The sequence below is a fragment of the Sorex fumeus genome, unplaced genomic scaffold (genome assembly GCF_029834395.1).
Source record: "Sorex fumeus unplaced genomic scaffold, SorFum_2.1 ptg000044l, whole genome shotgun sequence".
Lineage (NCBI taxonomy): Eukaryota > Metazoa > Chordata > Mammalia > Eulipotyphla > Soricidae > Sorex > Sorex fumeus.
In genome coordinates, this window is record NW_026606101.1 from 11,998,908 (window position 1) to 12,014,409 (window position 15,502).

Genomic DNA, 15,502 nt, shown 5'->3' on the forward strand with positions numbered 1-15,502 from the left:
ATCCCTGCCCCAAAGCAGAACCAAAATAATATATTTTGTATTGTTTGTTATGAAAAACCGCTAAAAATGCAACAAAAAAGTATCCTTAGAAGAAAGAATGTAAGTATTGTTGTATTTCACCGAGGGACCATTAAGCCCTTTTATAAGAGTTCACTAATATGTTGTTAAAGGTTGAACCTTGTGTGCTTTCTATATATGTAAAGGTAAAAGGTAAAGGTAAAGGCCCTCCCGTTGATCGTCGATTTGCTCGAGCGGGCCCAGTAACATCTCCATTGGAGACTTTGTTGTTACTGTGTCTGGCATATCGAATACTCTCGGTAGCTTGCCGGGCTCTCCGAGAGGGGCGGAGGAATCGAACTCGGGTTGGCCATGTTGGCCGCTTGTAAGGCGAACGCCCTACCCGCTGTGCTATCGCTCTATATATGTAACTGTGGAAAAAAAAAGTATTATTTTCCCTTTAAGATTGGTTGCCTACTACTTTGAACCCTATCAAATGTGGTGCTGTAATCTTGGAGTATGGGTAGGGTGTGTGGTTTGAAGTATTTTGTGGTTTGAAGTATTTCTTGTTCGTCTGGGGGTCATATCCAGTAATGCTCTGGGGTTACTCCAGGCTCTGCACTTAGGAACTACTCCTGGCAGGGCTTGGGGGACTATATGGGATGCCAGGGATCGAACCCAGGTCGGCGACATGCAAGTGCCCTACCTACTGTACTATCTTTCCAGCACCCAATAAGACACCTTGGTATCTAACTCAGAAAAGTACATATGCCAGAGGGAGTCCACAAACAGGAGTGTCATGCACAGCCTCGTGTTGAAGAGCAGAGAACAGGGCCATTCATTGGGAAGTAAGAAAAAATAGCACAGTCTGGAATAGAACATACCAGAGCAGGTAAATGGTACTGTGGGGGGTGGGGGAGGGGATCAAATTTTATCTTCCTGGAGTTTCTGTTTTGTTTTGTTGGTGTCTGGGCCGCAACTGGCCATGCTGAGAAGTCAATCCCACTGGTCCTTAGGAATAAAAACTTTGGGACTCCCACAAAGAAAAACATGTTCTTGAAGTAAACTCAGGCCATGCCCACAGAGTCCCAATCCCTCCAGACCATCTTGCTGGTCTGAAGCTAATGCTTTAAAGGAACAAGGAGACAAGAGAAAGCCAGAGGGAAGCTGGACACTTTGGCCTGGCTTCTCTCCCAAGTCCTTGGAAGCTTCCTCAAGTCCCTCTCTGAGCCTCCCCTCGACCCAGGCGGCGCGAGGACCCTCTGCCTCTGCCGCTCACCGGACCTCCACTGCATGTTCCAGCCACCACTGGACAGTCCAGTGGGGATCCCAAATCCAGTGTGTGCAGCTGAACTGAATCTTCCTTGGGTTTCAGCTAATGCCAAACCTCTACCTCTGGACTCAACCCTTACTCCTCTTGGTCTCGCCCCCACCTCAATCTGGCCACAAGCTCCAGCTGCAAGTTCTGTCTGCAAAATATTTGCCCCTCCACCCTGGTCAAGCCACCCGAACTAAGTACCATGATTTATTTTTTAATTCTTTTTTGCTTTTGTTTTGGGGCCGCACCCTGTGGCCATGTGGTGCCAGGAATTGAAACTATCCTTTGCATGTGCAAGGCAGGTGCTTTTCCACTGGAGCTATATCTCTGGCCTCCCAGAGAACCATTTTTGTGCTTTTCATTTTCTCTTTTTTTTTTTTTAGTGGGGGTGCACACCCAGTAGTGCTCAGGGGATTCTATAGTGCTGGGGATTGAATGCAAAGCCTCCTGCATGCAAAGCGTGTGTTCAGGCCAGTTAAAATATCAGACAACAGATATTGGCGGGAGTCTAGTAAGAAAGCCAGGAGATCCATCAGAATCTATTATCTAAATTTTGGTACTGCGGGCTGGAGAGATCGTACAGCAGGCAAGGTGCTTACCTTGGACATGGACAGTCTCTGGCATCCCATAAGACCCCCTGAGCCCCCACTCCCAGAGTGATTCCTGAATGCGGAGCCAAGAGTAGGCCCTGAGCATCACTAGGAATGCTCACAAAAAAAAAAAAAAAAACCCTACCAAAAAAAAATACAGCAGGAGCTAGTGAGAGTATAGTAGGCAGGGCTTGGACACGGCCAACACAGGTTAGACGCCTGGCATCCCACAGGGTCCCCTTAGCCTGCCTGGAGTGATCCCTGAGTGTTGAGACAAGAGAAGCCCTGAATACCACCCAAAAAAAACCCTCAAAAAGAAAAAAAAAAAGAAAGAAAAAGGAAAAAAAATTATGGCAACCAGAGAGATCTTATTAGGGAAGAAAGCCAACTCTGTTTTGCCTCTGCTCAATCCCCCAATGGCACCAGCTCTCTCAGAGTCAAAGCACCAGGCCCACAAGTGCTGCTCCATCTCTGACCTGATCATCTCCTGCCCTTCCCTGTACACTCACTGACTGACTCTCCTCTTAGAAAAGGAGAGATAGAGGGAGAGAGATCGAAGGGCTGGAGTGATAGTACGGCGGGTAGAGCGTTTGCCTTGCACGCGGCCGACTCAGGTTCAATTCCCAGCATTCCATATGGTCCCCTGAGCACCGCCAGGGGTAATTCCAGAGTTCAAAGCCAGGAGTAACCTCTGTGCGCCGCTGGGTGTGACCCAAAAAGCAAAATAAATAAATAAAAGAGAGAGAGAGAGAGAGAGAGAGAGAGAATGAGCGAGCCTGCCATAGAAGTGTGGGGAGGGGGGGGCAGGAGCGGGGCAAAAAAAAAAAAAAAGGGAAACTCTTCCTCAAACTCCTTCACCCTTAGGTCTCTGCTCCCAGATCGCCTCTGCCCAAAGCCCTTCCCCAAGCACCATAAGCCAAAGGCAAGACCTGCATGTCTGTCCTGGCATGTGTGCGCCACATCCTGCCAACAGCATCTGCTGAAACCTGAGTGTGGATCCTGTCTCTCTCACCCAGCTGCGTGAGAGCAGGACTTGGTGCTCGGGACTTCACTGAACCACCTTCCCCTGACCCCAGCACTGCTGAATGGAGGGATGATGAAGGGATGGATGAGTACCTGGCGATTGGCAGGAGGAGGGGCCGGCTGGAGCGCTGCAGGGGCCACAGAAGGCGTGTAGATGCTGTTGGTGGCCAGTGAGACAGTGGCCAGTGGTGGGGCACTCCCCTGGCATTGCTCCCGCTTGTGGGTCATAAACGCTGGCAGCGAGTTGAACTGCTTCTTACACTTCCCGCAGAGAAAGACATCCTCGTCGTCTAGGGTCACGAGAGCAGAGGGAGGGCAGGGAGCAGGAAAAAAGCGAGAGTGGATAAATGAGAGGCTGAGGCCCAGGGAGAAGCAGACCACAAAAACGACCAATCCATCAATGCTCTGGGCCCCAGGGGAGGTCAGTGACAAGGTTGGTGTCCTAGAGGTTTTTAGAACCACACAGACGCCTACAAGAAGGCCAGACCATGCTCACCCAAGGATGGAAAAATAAAAAATCAAGAAGTAATAAAGTATGGGCCCGGAGTGATAGTTTAGCAGGTTGGGCATTTTGTCTTGCATGCAGCCGACCCAGGTTAGATCCCCAGCATTCCATATGGTCCTCCGAGTATCATCACTGGGTGTGACCCCAAACAAGAAAAAAAAAAGATAGTAAAGTAGAATAACTTCAGTGCCATTTTGTTTTGTTTTGTTTTTGGGCCACAACAGTGGTGCTCAGGACTTACTCCTGGCTTTGTACTCAGGAACTACCCCTTGAGGGACCATACAGGATGGCAGGGATCAAACTCAGGCAGCTGCATGCAAGGCAAGTGCCTTGCCCGCTGTATTAGAACCTGCTGGATTATTACTCGCTCCAGCCCCAGGTAGGTTAATTTCAAAGTGAATACATTCAGGTGCCTAAATTTGCTCATCAGATCCCAGGGAACCGGTGACCCCACCCAGCTGTGTCCTTGGCTCCCTGCCAAGCTCATTCTGCAAGAGTCAATCCAGATGTCACCTCCACCAGGTGGCCATAGCTCCTTCCTCTGGGCACATTCCCGCATCACCACCACAATGTGAGGCAGACCCCCCGAGGGAAAGAAAGATCATATTCTGGGCATATATTCTGGGCACTCAGGGGGCCCTCGGTGGATGCTTGGTGAATAAATGAAAAACTAAATAGTTAATTGGCTACCACCACCCATCTCTGAGGACTACATCAGTCATGCCATGGCTACACCATCCATGCGAACCAGGCATCTGACTCAGTGGTACGGCCACAAGAATAAAGTCCTAAATTCAATCCCCATCACCAAAAATAACAACAGAAATGTCACTCTTCCCTCTTAAACAGCACTACAAATATTAGTGTTAAATATGGTCATCTAGTGAAAGTTTACATTTCCCAGACTTCTCTGGGGGAAGACATGTCATGTGTCTAAATTCTGATCAATGGGATAGGAGCAAAAGCACACTGTACACGCAACTTCCTCTTTTGGGGGGCGGGGGGAGGGGCAGGTGTTTTTGGCTACACCTGGAGATGCTCAGGAGATACTCCTGGTTCTGCACTCAGGAATTACTCCTGGTGGGGCTCAGGAGACTATATGGGATGCCAAGATCAAACCTGAGATGGCTGTGTGCAAGGCAAGTGCCCTACTCGTTGTCTTATCACTCTGGCCCCAGCAACTTCCTCTTAAAACGAAGTATATGGAAGCCGATGAGATAACTCAATTGGCAGAACAGGTCTCAGCGCAATCTCTGGCACCACATGGTCCCCTGAGCACCACCAGAGGTAACGAGCCTCTGAGATTAGCTAGGAATGGCTCCAAAATTTAAGAAAAGGAAAGAAGAAAAATGATACATGTTCTACTTCTTTCCCTCCAGAGTGACTAAGCTGAGAAGAAGAGGAAAAGGTTCAGACACTACAGGATGTCCAGAGGCGCCCAGAGGAAATACCTGTGGACCAAAGTGGGCAGTTTACTCCCATACTGCTTGTGAGCACCATTTCTTTTCCACGGGAACCACCTTACTCTTCCCAGCTAAGAAGGCAAGCACATACTCACCCAGTGGTTGGATTGAGGGGGGTGCACTGACGCTCTGGCCTGTGGGGTCAGGGACTGCTCCTTGGCCATCCAACAATGACTGGACGGCCAGGACAGTCTGGTTGTCCATTCCTGAAAAAGGAAACGCAGCTGCTCTGACACACGGCCCAGCATTCAGCAGTGGTGTTGCCCTTAAAAGACAAACCCACTGGCAAGGACCATGTGACTGAGGTGGCCGGCAGGGCCCTGATAAACATACTCCCCTACCTCCACCGCAACAGATCCCAAGATTGTGTCTGCAAACAGAGTCTGCAAGACAAGCACATTATTCCTTGCATAATCTCATCAGTCCCAAGATCTTATTTTTGTTTCTGAGACACATTTGATGATGCTCAGGCAAGCACCTTACTCCCTGCATGATCTCACCAGCCCCAAGATCTTATTTTTGTTTTTGAGTCACATTTGGTGATGTTCAGGGGTTAACTCCTGGTTCTACATTCAGGAATCACTCCTGGTAATGCTCAGGGGATCATATGGGATGCTGGGATTGAACCCTGCTCAGCTACATGCAAGGCAAGTGCCCTACCTCCTGTGCTATCTCTCCAGTCCAGTTTTTTTTCTTTTTAAGTTTTTTTTCTTTTTGGGTCACACCCGGCAATGCACAGGGGTCACTCCTGGCTCTGCACTCAGGAATCACTCCTGGCTGCTGCTCAGGGGACCATATGGGATGCTGGGAATCGAACCCGCTTGGCCGCGTACAAGGCAAATGCCCTATCCGCTGTGCTATCACTCCAGCCTCTCTTTTTTAATTTTCTAAGGTTGTACAACAGTGGCTTGGGTCCTCTAGTATGTAACCTTCCCTTTGCAGACCAGTCAGAATATCTGCTCTCTTAATGAGAGTAGCAGACTATTATGTAATGTGTGATTCAGAACTTTAAGTTTGCTAACCACAAAACCTCCTGCCTGATTTCCTTGCTGTAAAGGACCTTGCCAAACCTCCCTTGATGTAATCACGAAGGCAAATCCTTCTCTTAACAATGGCCTTGCTGTACTGTAGCCCCCGTGTCACTGCTGTACTTATGCCATGATGTAGGTGTGCCTTCACACTGCTAACCCAGAATACGAAGCATGAATCGGGATGCATTTGCAGAAATGGCTTGTGAGACCACTGTTCTCTGCTGATGTGCTCAGATTACCTGTGCTGTCTGGACTCAGCACACCGGTAAATAAAACCTTCTTAATGTTCCCACCATAAACTTTGTCTTGTTGTGCTTCAGTGAACTTCTGTTATAACACTTACAAAGGATAACACTCAGGAATAGTCAGAGAATGGCAGAGGGCCAGGTATGGGAAAAGGATGCAGAGGTCCCTGCCTCCATCATTCTCCCCTAAATCTCCACAAATTCACCAACCAACCAAGAAGTTCGAGGAAGGATTTTTTGGTTTGATTTTTTTATTTTTTTTTTCCTTTTTGGGTTATATCTGGCAATGCTCAGGGGTTTCTCCTGGCTCTACGCTCAGGAATTACTCCTGGCTGTGCTGGGGGAACCATATGGGATGCCAGGGACAGAACCCGGGTTGGCCTTGTGCAAGGCAAATGCACTACGCGCTGTACTATCGCTCCAGCCCCTTGATTTGGTTTGATTTTCTAACCACATCCAGCTGTTCTTAGGATCACCCAGGCAGTGTTCAGAGGACCATACATAGTGCTGGGTACCAAACCTGGGTTGGCCACATGCAAGGCAAGTGCCCTTACCCCTGTAATATCTCTCAGGCCCCCTAGGACGTTTCCTGAAAAGCTGCCTGGTATATAATCCCTTTATTCCCATCTTCCATCCTACATACATCCTAATGTAAGAATACGGGGGCCAGAGCCCTAGTACAGCAGATAGGGCACTTGCCTTCCACACAGTTCTGGTACCCCAGATGGTTCTGTGAGCCCCAAGAGCAGTGATCCCTGACCACAAAATCAGGAGTAAGCCTTGAGCCCTGCCAGATGGGATGCAAAAACTAAAACCAAAACAAAAAAGAAGAATATGAAAATAGGAACTCTAGCCACCACCCTAGATCACAAATCATCCCCAAAGGACTGCACAGCAATGAGGGACATGGGTTTTGAAACCCTCATAGCACACAGACATGCACATAGGTGTGGCTGATCTTCCTCTAGCTGCACAACAGCAGAGAAACTGTTAAACGCCTTTAGGCCCTGCCCCCCCCCCTCCCAGGAGAGGCTGCTTTCTTACTAATGACTACCTCCAATCCTAAGCGATTCCCCCCAATCACACCCGACAAATTCTGCAAACATGCTTATATGCCCTGAGTCTCTGTTTTCTTGAAAAGGCAACTACTTCCATGTTTTCCGATCATCAAAGTACCCCATGAACAACTGCAAGCAATCTACAGAAAAAAAAAAATTCCCAACTAACAGGAGAGAAGTATAGGAGGTAAAGTGCTTGCCTCGCACATGGTCAGTGCCAGTTGGATCTCCAGCACCACACATGGCCACCCCCGCACCCAGCAGAGCCCCTGCTCACTGTTACTCCTCCATACAAAACTTCCTTAGCTCCACTTAGCCGGAAAGTTCAGAAGCCCCATCTCCAGCACTTTACCCACATAAAGCTCCCGTGACTTGTCAGTGACCTCTCTGTCCCCAAGGCTCTGCATGTTCTGTACCCACAGATCCCCAAAGTTCTGCCACCCTTCTCCTAGTTGGGAATGCATTACACTATGGTGTATTAAGAACTGGTTTTCTCTCCTCTCCTCTCCTTCTCTCTCTCTCTCTCTTCCCCTCTAACTGGTACTGTTCAGGGCTTACTCCTGGCTCTGTGCTCGGAAATCACTCCTAGCAGATTTGGGGGACCATAAGGGGTGCCAGGAATCAAACCCAGGTCAGCCACATGCAATGCCAATACCCTACCCACTGCACTATCTCTCCAGCCCCACAGAAACATTTCTTGTAATAAAAACTCAAATGCTGAGGGCTGAGATGGCTTAGAGGGCCGGAGTACAGGCTTTGCATGTGAAGCCTGAGGTCAATCCCTGATACCACATGATCCTCTGAGCACCAACAGGAACAACCCCTGGATGCTGAGCTAGGAAGCTCCTGAACACCACCAGGTGTGGCCCAAAAGTCAGAAAGAAAACACAAACTCAAAACACTTGAGAAATCTCAAGTAGAAAGTAGAAAGCCGTTTGCTTCCATTCTCACACATCACTGCACTAAGCAGCTGGATATTTTGTTTGTTTTTGGGTCATACCCAGTAGTGCTCGTGGATCACTCCTGGCAGGGCTTAGGGCACCGTATAGGGATCAAATCTGGATCAACCGCATGTAAGGCAACTGCCCTGCTCACGATACTATTGCTCTGTTATCTTTTACAATTTCTAAAATTTCTTTTGGGGGTAATATGGAGGACCAGGGCCACGCTCTGGGGTGCTTGAGGACTATTTTGTGTTCAGGAATAACCAGTCTTGGTGCTTCAGGATGCCAGATCAAACAAAGGCCAGCCTTAGAGGCCACATGCAACACAAATGCCTTATCTCCTGTACTATCTCTCTGGCCCCGAGTCTATCATTTCAACAATCACTAGTTGTGTTACTTGGTCACCAGGTTATGGGGCAGCAACTATGTGAGGTCCAGAGTTCCTGAAACTGGATCTGGAAAGGCCCCCAGAAAGGTCCATTACCTTGAAAGCAGCCCTGCCTTCCACTCCCAGAACCGCACATAGTCCCCTGGGCAGAGCCAGGAGTAAGTCCTGAGCATCACCCTCCGGTGCCTTAAAATCCAAAAAAGAAGGGGGTCCTGAAACTATCCCTGGCAGAGCAAAAGGGTACCCCGTGGTGTTACAGTGAGAATTCGGATCCTTTGTACAGTGGACATAGCAGAGACCTGCGTCAAAGTCACAGTCACATCCTGCTAGTCTGGCCTGCTTTTCGGGCGCACGTTCATCATCCGTCATCTCCTCACACTCCTCCAAGAACGTTTTAGGGTCTGCACCCACCTCCACCCGCGGCATCTACTTGGAGAGTCGCTAAGGCTTCCTCTGCAGACCCAGCAGGTGCACAGAGGGGGTCCTCGCTGGCGGTCTCGAAAGCCCACAGTTCCCCACGCCCGCCCCCACGCCAGCATCCTGCAGACCACGGGGGGCAATTCCTCTGGGCCCCCAGCGTTGGATGCTCTGGCTCGGTGACTCGGGCCTGGCCGTGCGCCCCTGGTGGCGTCCCTCCCCCTTCCCCGTCTGAACGTGACTGGCCACGGCGGCGGCGGCTCTCCACACCTGCTCTTTGTGGGCAGGCCCCGCGGCGCCGACAACGGCCTGGCCACCTCCGGGTCCAGCTGCTGCAGCGGGTCCAGGCCCCTCCTGGCCCCCTGACCCCGCTGCTTCCCTCCAGGCCCCCCGTGCAAGCGCAGGCCGCTCCGGGGGCCGGGGTCAGCGGGCCCCCGTGTGCCCGCGGCTGCCCGCCCGGCTGTTCCGGCCCCCGCGCCCCCTCCCGCGGGCCCGCCCGGCCCGGCCCGGCCCGGCCCGGCCTGGGCTCCCGCGGCTGTTCTGCGCGCGCCCCTCCCGCCCCGCGGCTGTTCCCGCCCCGGCGCCCTCCGCCCCGCGGCCGCCGCGCGCCCTGGGCCCGGCGCTGCGAGCCCGCGGCGGGAGGGGGCGCGCCGCGGAACAGCCGCGCCTCCCCCGGCCCCGCCGCCGCTCACCCTCCAGGGCCTCGAAGATCGCCTGCGCCATCTTGGAGCCGCCGCCGAGGGAACCGCGGCTACGCGAGCATTGTGGGAGCCGCGGCGGGCGCGGGCCGGGGCCGCCAGGGGGCGCCCGGGAGCCGCCGCCGCCGCCGCCGCGGCGACCCCCGGCCCGGGAGCCACCGCAGGGCTCCCGTCTGCCTCCCGGGGCGCCTCCGGGACGATCCTGTCACCGGCGCGTGTGGCCGCCCAGCTCCGCCCCCTCGAACCCCCAGTTCAGCGCACCGACCCAGTCCCCGCCCCCCGTTGTCTAGACCGCCCCGCTGTGCAAAGTGCTGTGATAAGAGCGTGACTAGTGTGCACCCCAATAGTGGGCCAGACTTAGAGGCAGGCTGGGGGGTGGGGGGCGGTGGGAGGGAAACTCGGGACACTGATGCTGGGAGACGTACACTGGCGGAGGGATGGGTGTTGGAACACTGTATGACTGAAACCTAATCGTGAACAGCTTTGTAAGGGTCTATCTCACAGTGATCCAATTTTAAAAAATTAAAAGAATATATATGCTGGAAGACAAAGCTACTTATTGTGCCAGTATTGGAAGTTTCCTTAAAGTAAAATTATCCTTCCTGGTTAATAAAATAAAGTAAAATAAAATAAAAAGTGGCCAGATGCATATGCGACTAAGGTCCAGCCACCCAGAAACAGCTCTGTGAACAGGACCCATCTGCTCTCTATATGGGACCTTCAGTTCTGCAACACGCACCCTATTTGCACCCTATTTCCACCATAAGGTGTCCCCCAGCATTGCAACACAACCTATTTCTTCCTCACAGGGTCCCCTACGTTTGTCAGAAAGGCCCATCTCCACTTCACATGGCATGAAACCTTTGGTCTGCCTGTGCAACGTGGACCCACCCCAGGACTCCGCTGTCAGAGACTCCCCTCCTTGCTGCAGGATTGGGAACCAAATGCCTCTACCTCCCCCTGGCCTTAAATCCCCTCTTCACAGAGGTTCCTGCATAGCTGTTGCTTTACATCCCCTACCCCACATCCACCTTTGGGGGAGCACCCTTTCCTATTCATACAGATCTTCATCGTTTCCTTCAGAGTTTGTCCCACAAACTCCCAATGCCCATCTGGGGAGCCCATGCAGAGAGTCTTCCCCCATCACCCACATACTCTCCACTAGCTCCTAACTGAAGACTAGTCTGATTAGCCAGAAGTCAGAGACCCTTTCCCACGAGCTGGGGAGAGAGGCAGACAGACATTAAATATTAAAAATCATTGGGATGGAGAAATAATGCAAAGTCCCAAGTTCATGCTCTGCCTGTGAAAACCCCAAATTTGAGGGCCAGAGCGACAGTACAGCAGGTAGGGTGTTTGCCTTGCACGTGGCTGACCCAGGTTCAATCCCCACTATCTGTATGGTTCCCTGAGCCCATCAGAAGTGATTCCTGAGTGCAGAACCAGAAATTATTCCTGAGCATTGCCAGGTATGGCCCCGTAAAAGAACAACAACAAAAATCTAAATTTTGAGATCCCAGGCAGCACTGGGAGTGACTCCAGAAGCGCCACAAAGGTGGGACCCCTCCCCACAAAAAAAAAAAACACACTTCATTTCAAGGTGTGTGCCCATCCTTCTAAAAAAACTTCTTTGGGAAAAAAAAATCCCTTGGGTGGAAGGTTGGAGCAATAGTACAGCAGGTAGGGTGCTTGCCTTGTGGGACATTGGTTCACTCCTCCGCATTTCATATGGTATGCTGAGCCCTGCCAGGAGTGATCCCTGAGCACAGAGCAAGGAGTAAACCCTGAACACCGGTGGTTGTGAGCCCAAGACAAAACAAAAAATCAAAACTCACTTGAGGGCTGGGGATATGGCTGAAGTGGTAAAGCACCTGCCCTAGTGCTATTTCTGGCACCATTGTTTTGGGATTCTGATCCCCCCCCCACACACACACAGTCATTGCTGAGAGTGCTTCCTATGTGAAAAAAAAATAAAGACCAAGAACCACACTCAGAGGATCAGGAGGAGCTGTGGGAGCATGTGTTTGGAGACCAGGAGAATCATGGTATTGTTCTGATGTCACCCCAGGAGTGTGGGGTGATTTTGACTTTAGATATGCTTGTCATTTTTCTTAAATACCTATTTTAGCCTCACCAGAACAAAAATCACACTTTCTGTTTCCTTAGATTAGCTGAGTACACTCCTAGTTACATCGCAGTTCTACTTTGTGGAGCACTGATTCTGAGGCATTGCCTCACTGACCCCTATGCCGGCGCCCCCACAGACACATCCTCAAGCTCTATTTCTACTATTTGGTTGTTGTTTTTGTCTCAGGATCACACCCAGTGGTGCTCAGGGCTCACTCCTGGCTCTGAACTCAGGCGTCACTCCTGGTACTCCATGGGGGACCACACAGGGTATCAAGAATTGAACTTAGGTCGGCTACATGCAAGACACACACCCTACTGGCTACACCACTCCAGCCTCCCATTTCTACTCTTGAACTCCCATCCTGCCCTCACCACCCCACTTGTCCCCCACTCAGTTTTTCTGGGGTTTTGTGTCATATCCGCCAGTGCTCAGAGACTTCTAGCTTTGTGCTTGGTGGCAGTCCCTGGTAGCACTAGGAAGACCATGTGGGACTGAAGCCAGGTCTCCTGCCTGCAGAGCATCCACCCACAACAATTGATCTGTATCTGCTCCTTAGCCCTTGGGCCTGCTGTTCTCTTTTCTGATGCCCTCTTCACCCCCTCTGGACCACAGGAGCTTGCCTTCTTGCCTCCTTCTCTGATAGCCTTGGATGGAATCTGCCAGCCCTTGCTGGGCCAGTTACTTGGATGATTCCCAGCAGGGGACTCTCTGAGCCATTGGAAGTTGCCTTTTTCTCTGCCCCCACCGGAAGAAGCCCTCTGAGCCTGGGTGGAGCTTCCTTCCGTTGGTTGGTTGGACAGAGACAACCTGAGCAATGCTTCCATCTGGCTCCCTCACTCAGGGACAACTGATGAGCTTTGAGAGGTGGAATGCCCGATGGGCAGCATGTTCCCTAGTCTGAAGGTCTCTGCTTGTCTGGGCTTTTTGTTTCTGGCCTCCATGTCTTGTTCTGTCAAAATCAACATTCCTTTGTCCTGTTTCCTCAGGTCTGCCTTGTTGGTGCTGAACCAAACACAATAGCAGTTTAGAGACTAAGGTAAGTGATGGAGTAATTCCAGGAATGCAGTCAAGCAGGGAGGAGGGGAAAAGTTTGGGAAAGCTCCAATGGCCTCCTCCACAACAGGTGTTCTGGGCACTCCAGAAAGTTGTCCATGGAAAGGGAGAAATTGTGGGCCGTTTAAACCAGCGGCCCCAGCTGGAAGGGGAAGATAAAGATCCACTTTGCTATTCCCTGATTTCTTGTGAGGTCTATAGATATTGATTGGTAGGAGGCAGAAGAGCATGGTGGTTGTGCTGAATTGTGTTCCCCAGAATTCGTGTCGATCTCCTAAATTTGTGTTGATCTCCTAATTCCTAGTCCTTCGAATTAATCACTTAATCACTTAACTTCCCGTTAGTCGTCGATTTGCTCGAGCGGGCGCCAGTAACGTCTCCATTTGTCCCTGTCGCGTGCTAGTGTAGCCCAATGGCATCTGTTCGCTCCGGGAACATGAAGGGCCTCAAACCGATCGTTCATGATCTTGACGAAGAAGTCTGACCATCTGGTAGGTGGGCGGCCACGCGGTCTTTTGACATCCCGTGGAATCCAATCAGTAACAGCTCTAGTCCAGCGGTCGTCTTTAAATCTCATTACGTGACCAGCCCATCTGATTTTCGACACCTTGGCAAATGAGACAGCGTCCCTGATCCTTGATCGTCGACGGATGTCAGAACTCCGGATTCGTTCTCTCATTTGAGTGAAACGTGATATTCCAAGCAGAGCTCTTTCTATTCTTCTTTGGGAGACCTGAATGGCGTTCTCATCTCCTTCGAATTATGACTTTTTTTTCTGCTTTTTGTGTCACAGCTGGCAATGCTCAGGGTTTATTTCCGACTCCACACTTAGGAATTAATCTCGGTGGTGCTTGGAGGACCACATGGGATTCCAGGGATGGAACCTGGTTTGACCATGTGCAAGGCAAGTGTCCTACCTGCTATACTATCACTCCAGCCCAAATTATGACTTTTTAAAGATGGACCTTTAATGTGGTGATTAAGTTTAGTAAGATCATATAGGTTGGACCTAATCCCATGTGACCGGTATCTATCTATCTATCTATCTATCTATCTATCTATCTATCTATCTATCTATATGCTGGAGTGATAGCACAGTGGGTAGGGCGTTTGCCTTGCATGTGGTCAACCCGGGTTCGATTCCTCCGCCCCTCTTGGAGAGCCTGGCAAGCTACCGATAGTATCTCACCCGTATGGCAGAGCCTGGCAAGCTCCCTGTGGCGTATTCTATATGCCAAAAACAGTAACAACAAGTCTTACAATGGAGATATTACTGGTGCCCGTTTGAGCAAATTGATGAATAATGGGAGGACAGTACTACAGTGCTATACACACACACAAACACACACACATACACACATATATAGGTGGTTTAAACACATACATAGACTGAGGGGTGACTGTGTGGGGACACAGTAAGAAGGCAACCATCGAAAGATCAGAGAGAGGGCCAAAGAGGTAATACAGGAGATAAGGTATTTGTCTTGCACTCAACCAACCCTGGTTTGATCTCTGTCCACCACATATGTTTCCTGAGCACAGCCACGAGTCACTCCTGAGCACAGAGCCAGGAAGAGTCCCTAAGAAAAGCCAAATGTGACTCACCCTCGCCCCTTGAAAGAAGGAAATCAACCTACAGGAAACTTATCTTGGACTTTCACTCTTAGAATTTGAGAAAACTAATTTCAGTTGTGTAAGAGACTCAGTGTGAGGGATTTTGTTATGGAAATAATTAAAATGGTTTAGATCAAGAATGCAGCAGTGAGGGGCTGGAGCGATAGCACAGTGGGTAGGGCGTTTGCTTTGCACACAGCCGACCCGGATTTGATTTCCAGCATCCCATATGGTCCCCTGAGAACTGCCAGGGGTAATTCCTGAGTGCAGAGCCAGGAGTGACCCCTGTGCATCACTGGATGAGACCCAAAATAGTAAAAAAAAATGCAGCAGTGAGAGGTCTGTATTCCCATCCTAATGCCATCCTTGATTCACCATATCATCTTAGGTGAATTATTTTGCTTCACTGTCTCAGTTTTCCATCAGTTAAGTGTACATGATGATAATACCTAACTCATGATCATAAGTAACTCATGAAGATGTTATGAGAATTAATGCTTAATACAGTACTTAAAAATTTTTCCTGGCATGCAGTAAGTAAGAGAATTAGTTATTTGACAGTGTTTGTTAAATACATAAATTTATCTTCATTGGGCAAAGATGAACAGTCTGTATTTTGAGTAACTCAACTATTTATCATTTAAAAGACAATTGTGATATTTCCTAAACTCTTTACCCTGAAAACCCTGGAGTAGTGGTAGAATGGGGTGCCCAAACTAAGTCAGCTGCATGCCAGGCAAGCACCTTAAACCCTGTGCTATTTCTCCAAGTCTTTTTTGGGGCAAGGGCCATATCCGGCTGTCCTGGCTCTGCACTCAGGAATTACTCCTGGCAGTACTCAGGGGGACTGTCAGGGGGTGCCAGGGATAAAACCTGGGCTGGCTATGTGCAAAGCAAGTGTCCTACCCACTGTACTATCTCCAGCCCCATCACTTCAGTCTCACACTCTCTTCTATAAATGGAATTACACAGTTATAAGGTTGTTCGTGACTAGGTTTCCATTATACAATGTTCCTACATGGGTCCC

The 15,502-nt window shown here is 50.3% G+C and overlaps 1 protein-coding gene across 2 annotated transcripts in view; it reads right to left on the reverse strand.

The window, feature by feature from the left end:
• Nucleotides 1-9,822, reverse strand: part of ZNF341 (zinc finger protein 341) — a 36,398-nt gene extending 26,576 nt beyond the window's left edge. Inside the window, exons 1-3 of one of the 2 annotated variants that reach the window (XM_056121915.1) lie at nucleotides 9,672-9,822; nucleotides 4,992-5,102; nucleotides 3,022-3,218 (exon numbers count right to left, since the gene is read on the reverse strand). In XM_056121915.1, the coding sequence (XP_055977890.1) occupies nucleotides 3,022-3,218; nucleotides 4,992-5,102; nucleotides 9,672-9,702 (339 nt within the window). In that variant the 5' untranslated portion in view covers nucleotides 9,703-9,822. Of the gene's footprint in view, nucleotides 1-3,021; nucleotides 3,219-4,991; nucleotides 5,103-9,671 lie in introns of those variants that run through there. The other variant, XM_056121916.1, reaches the window with a different exon arrangement.
• Between the last annotated feature and the right edge of the window lie 5,680 nt (nucleotides 9,823-15,502).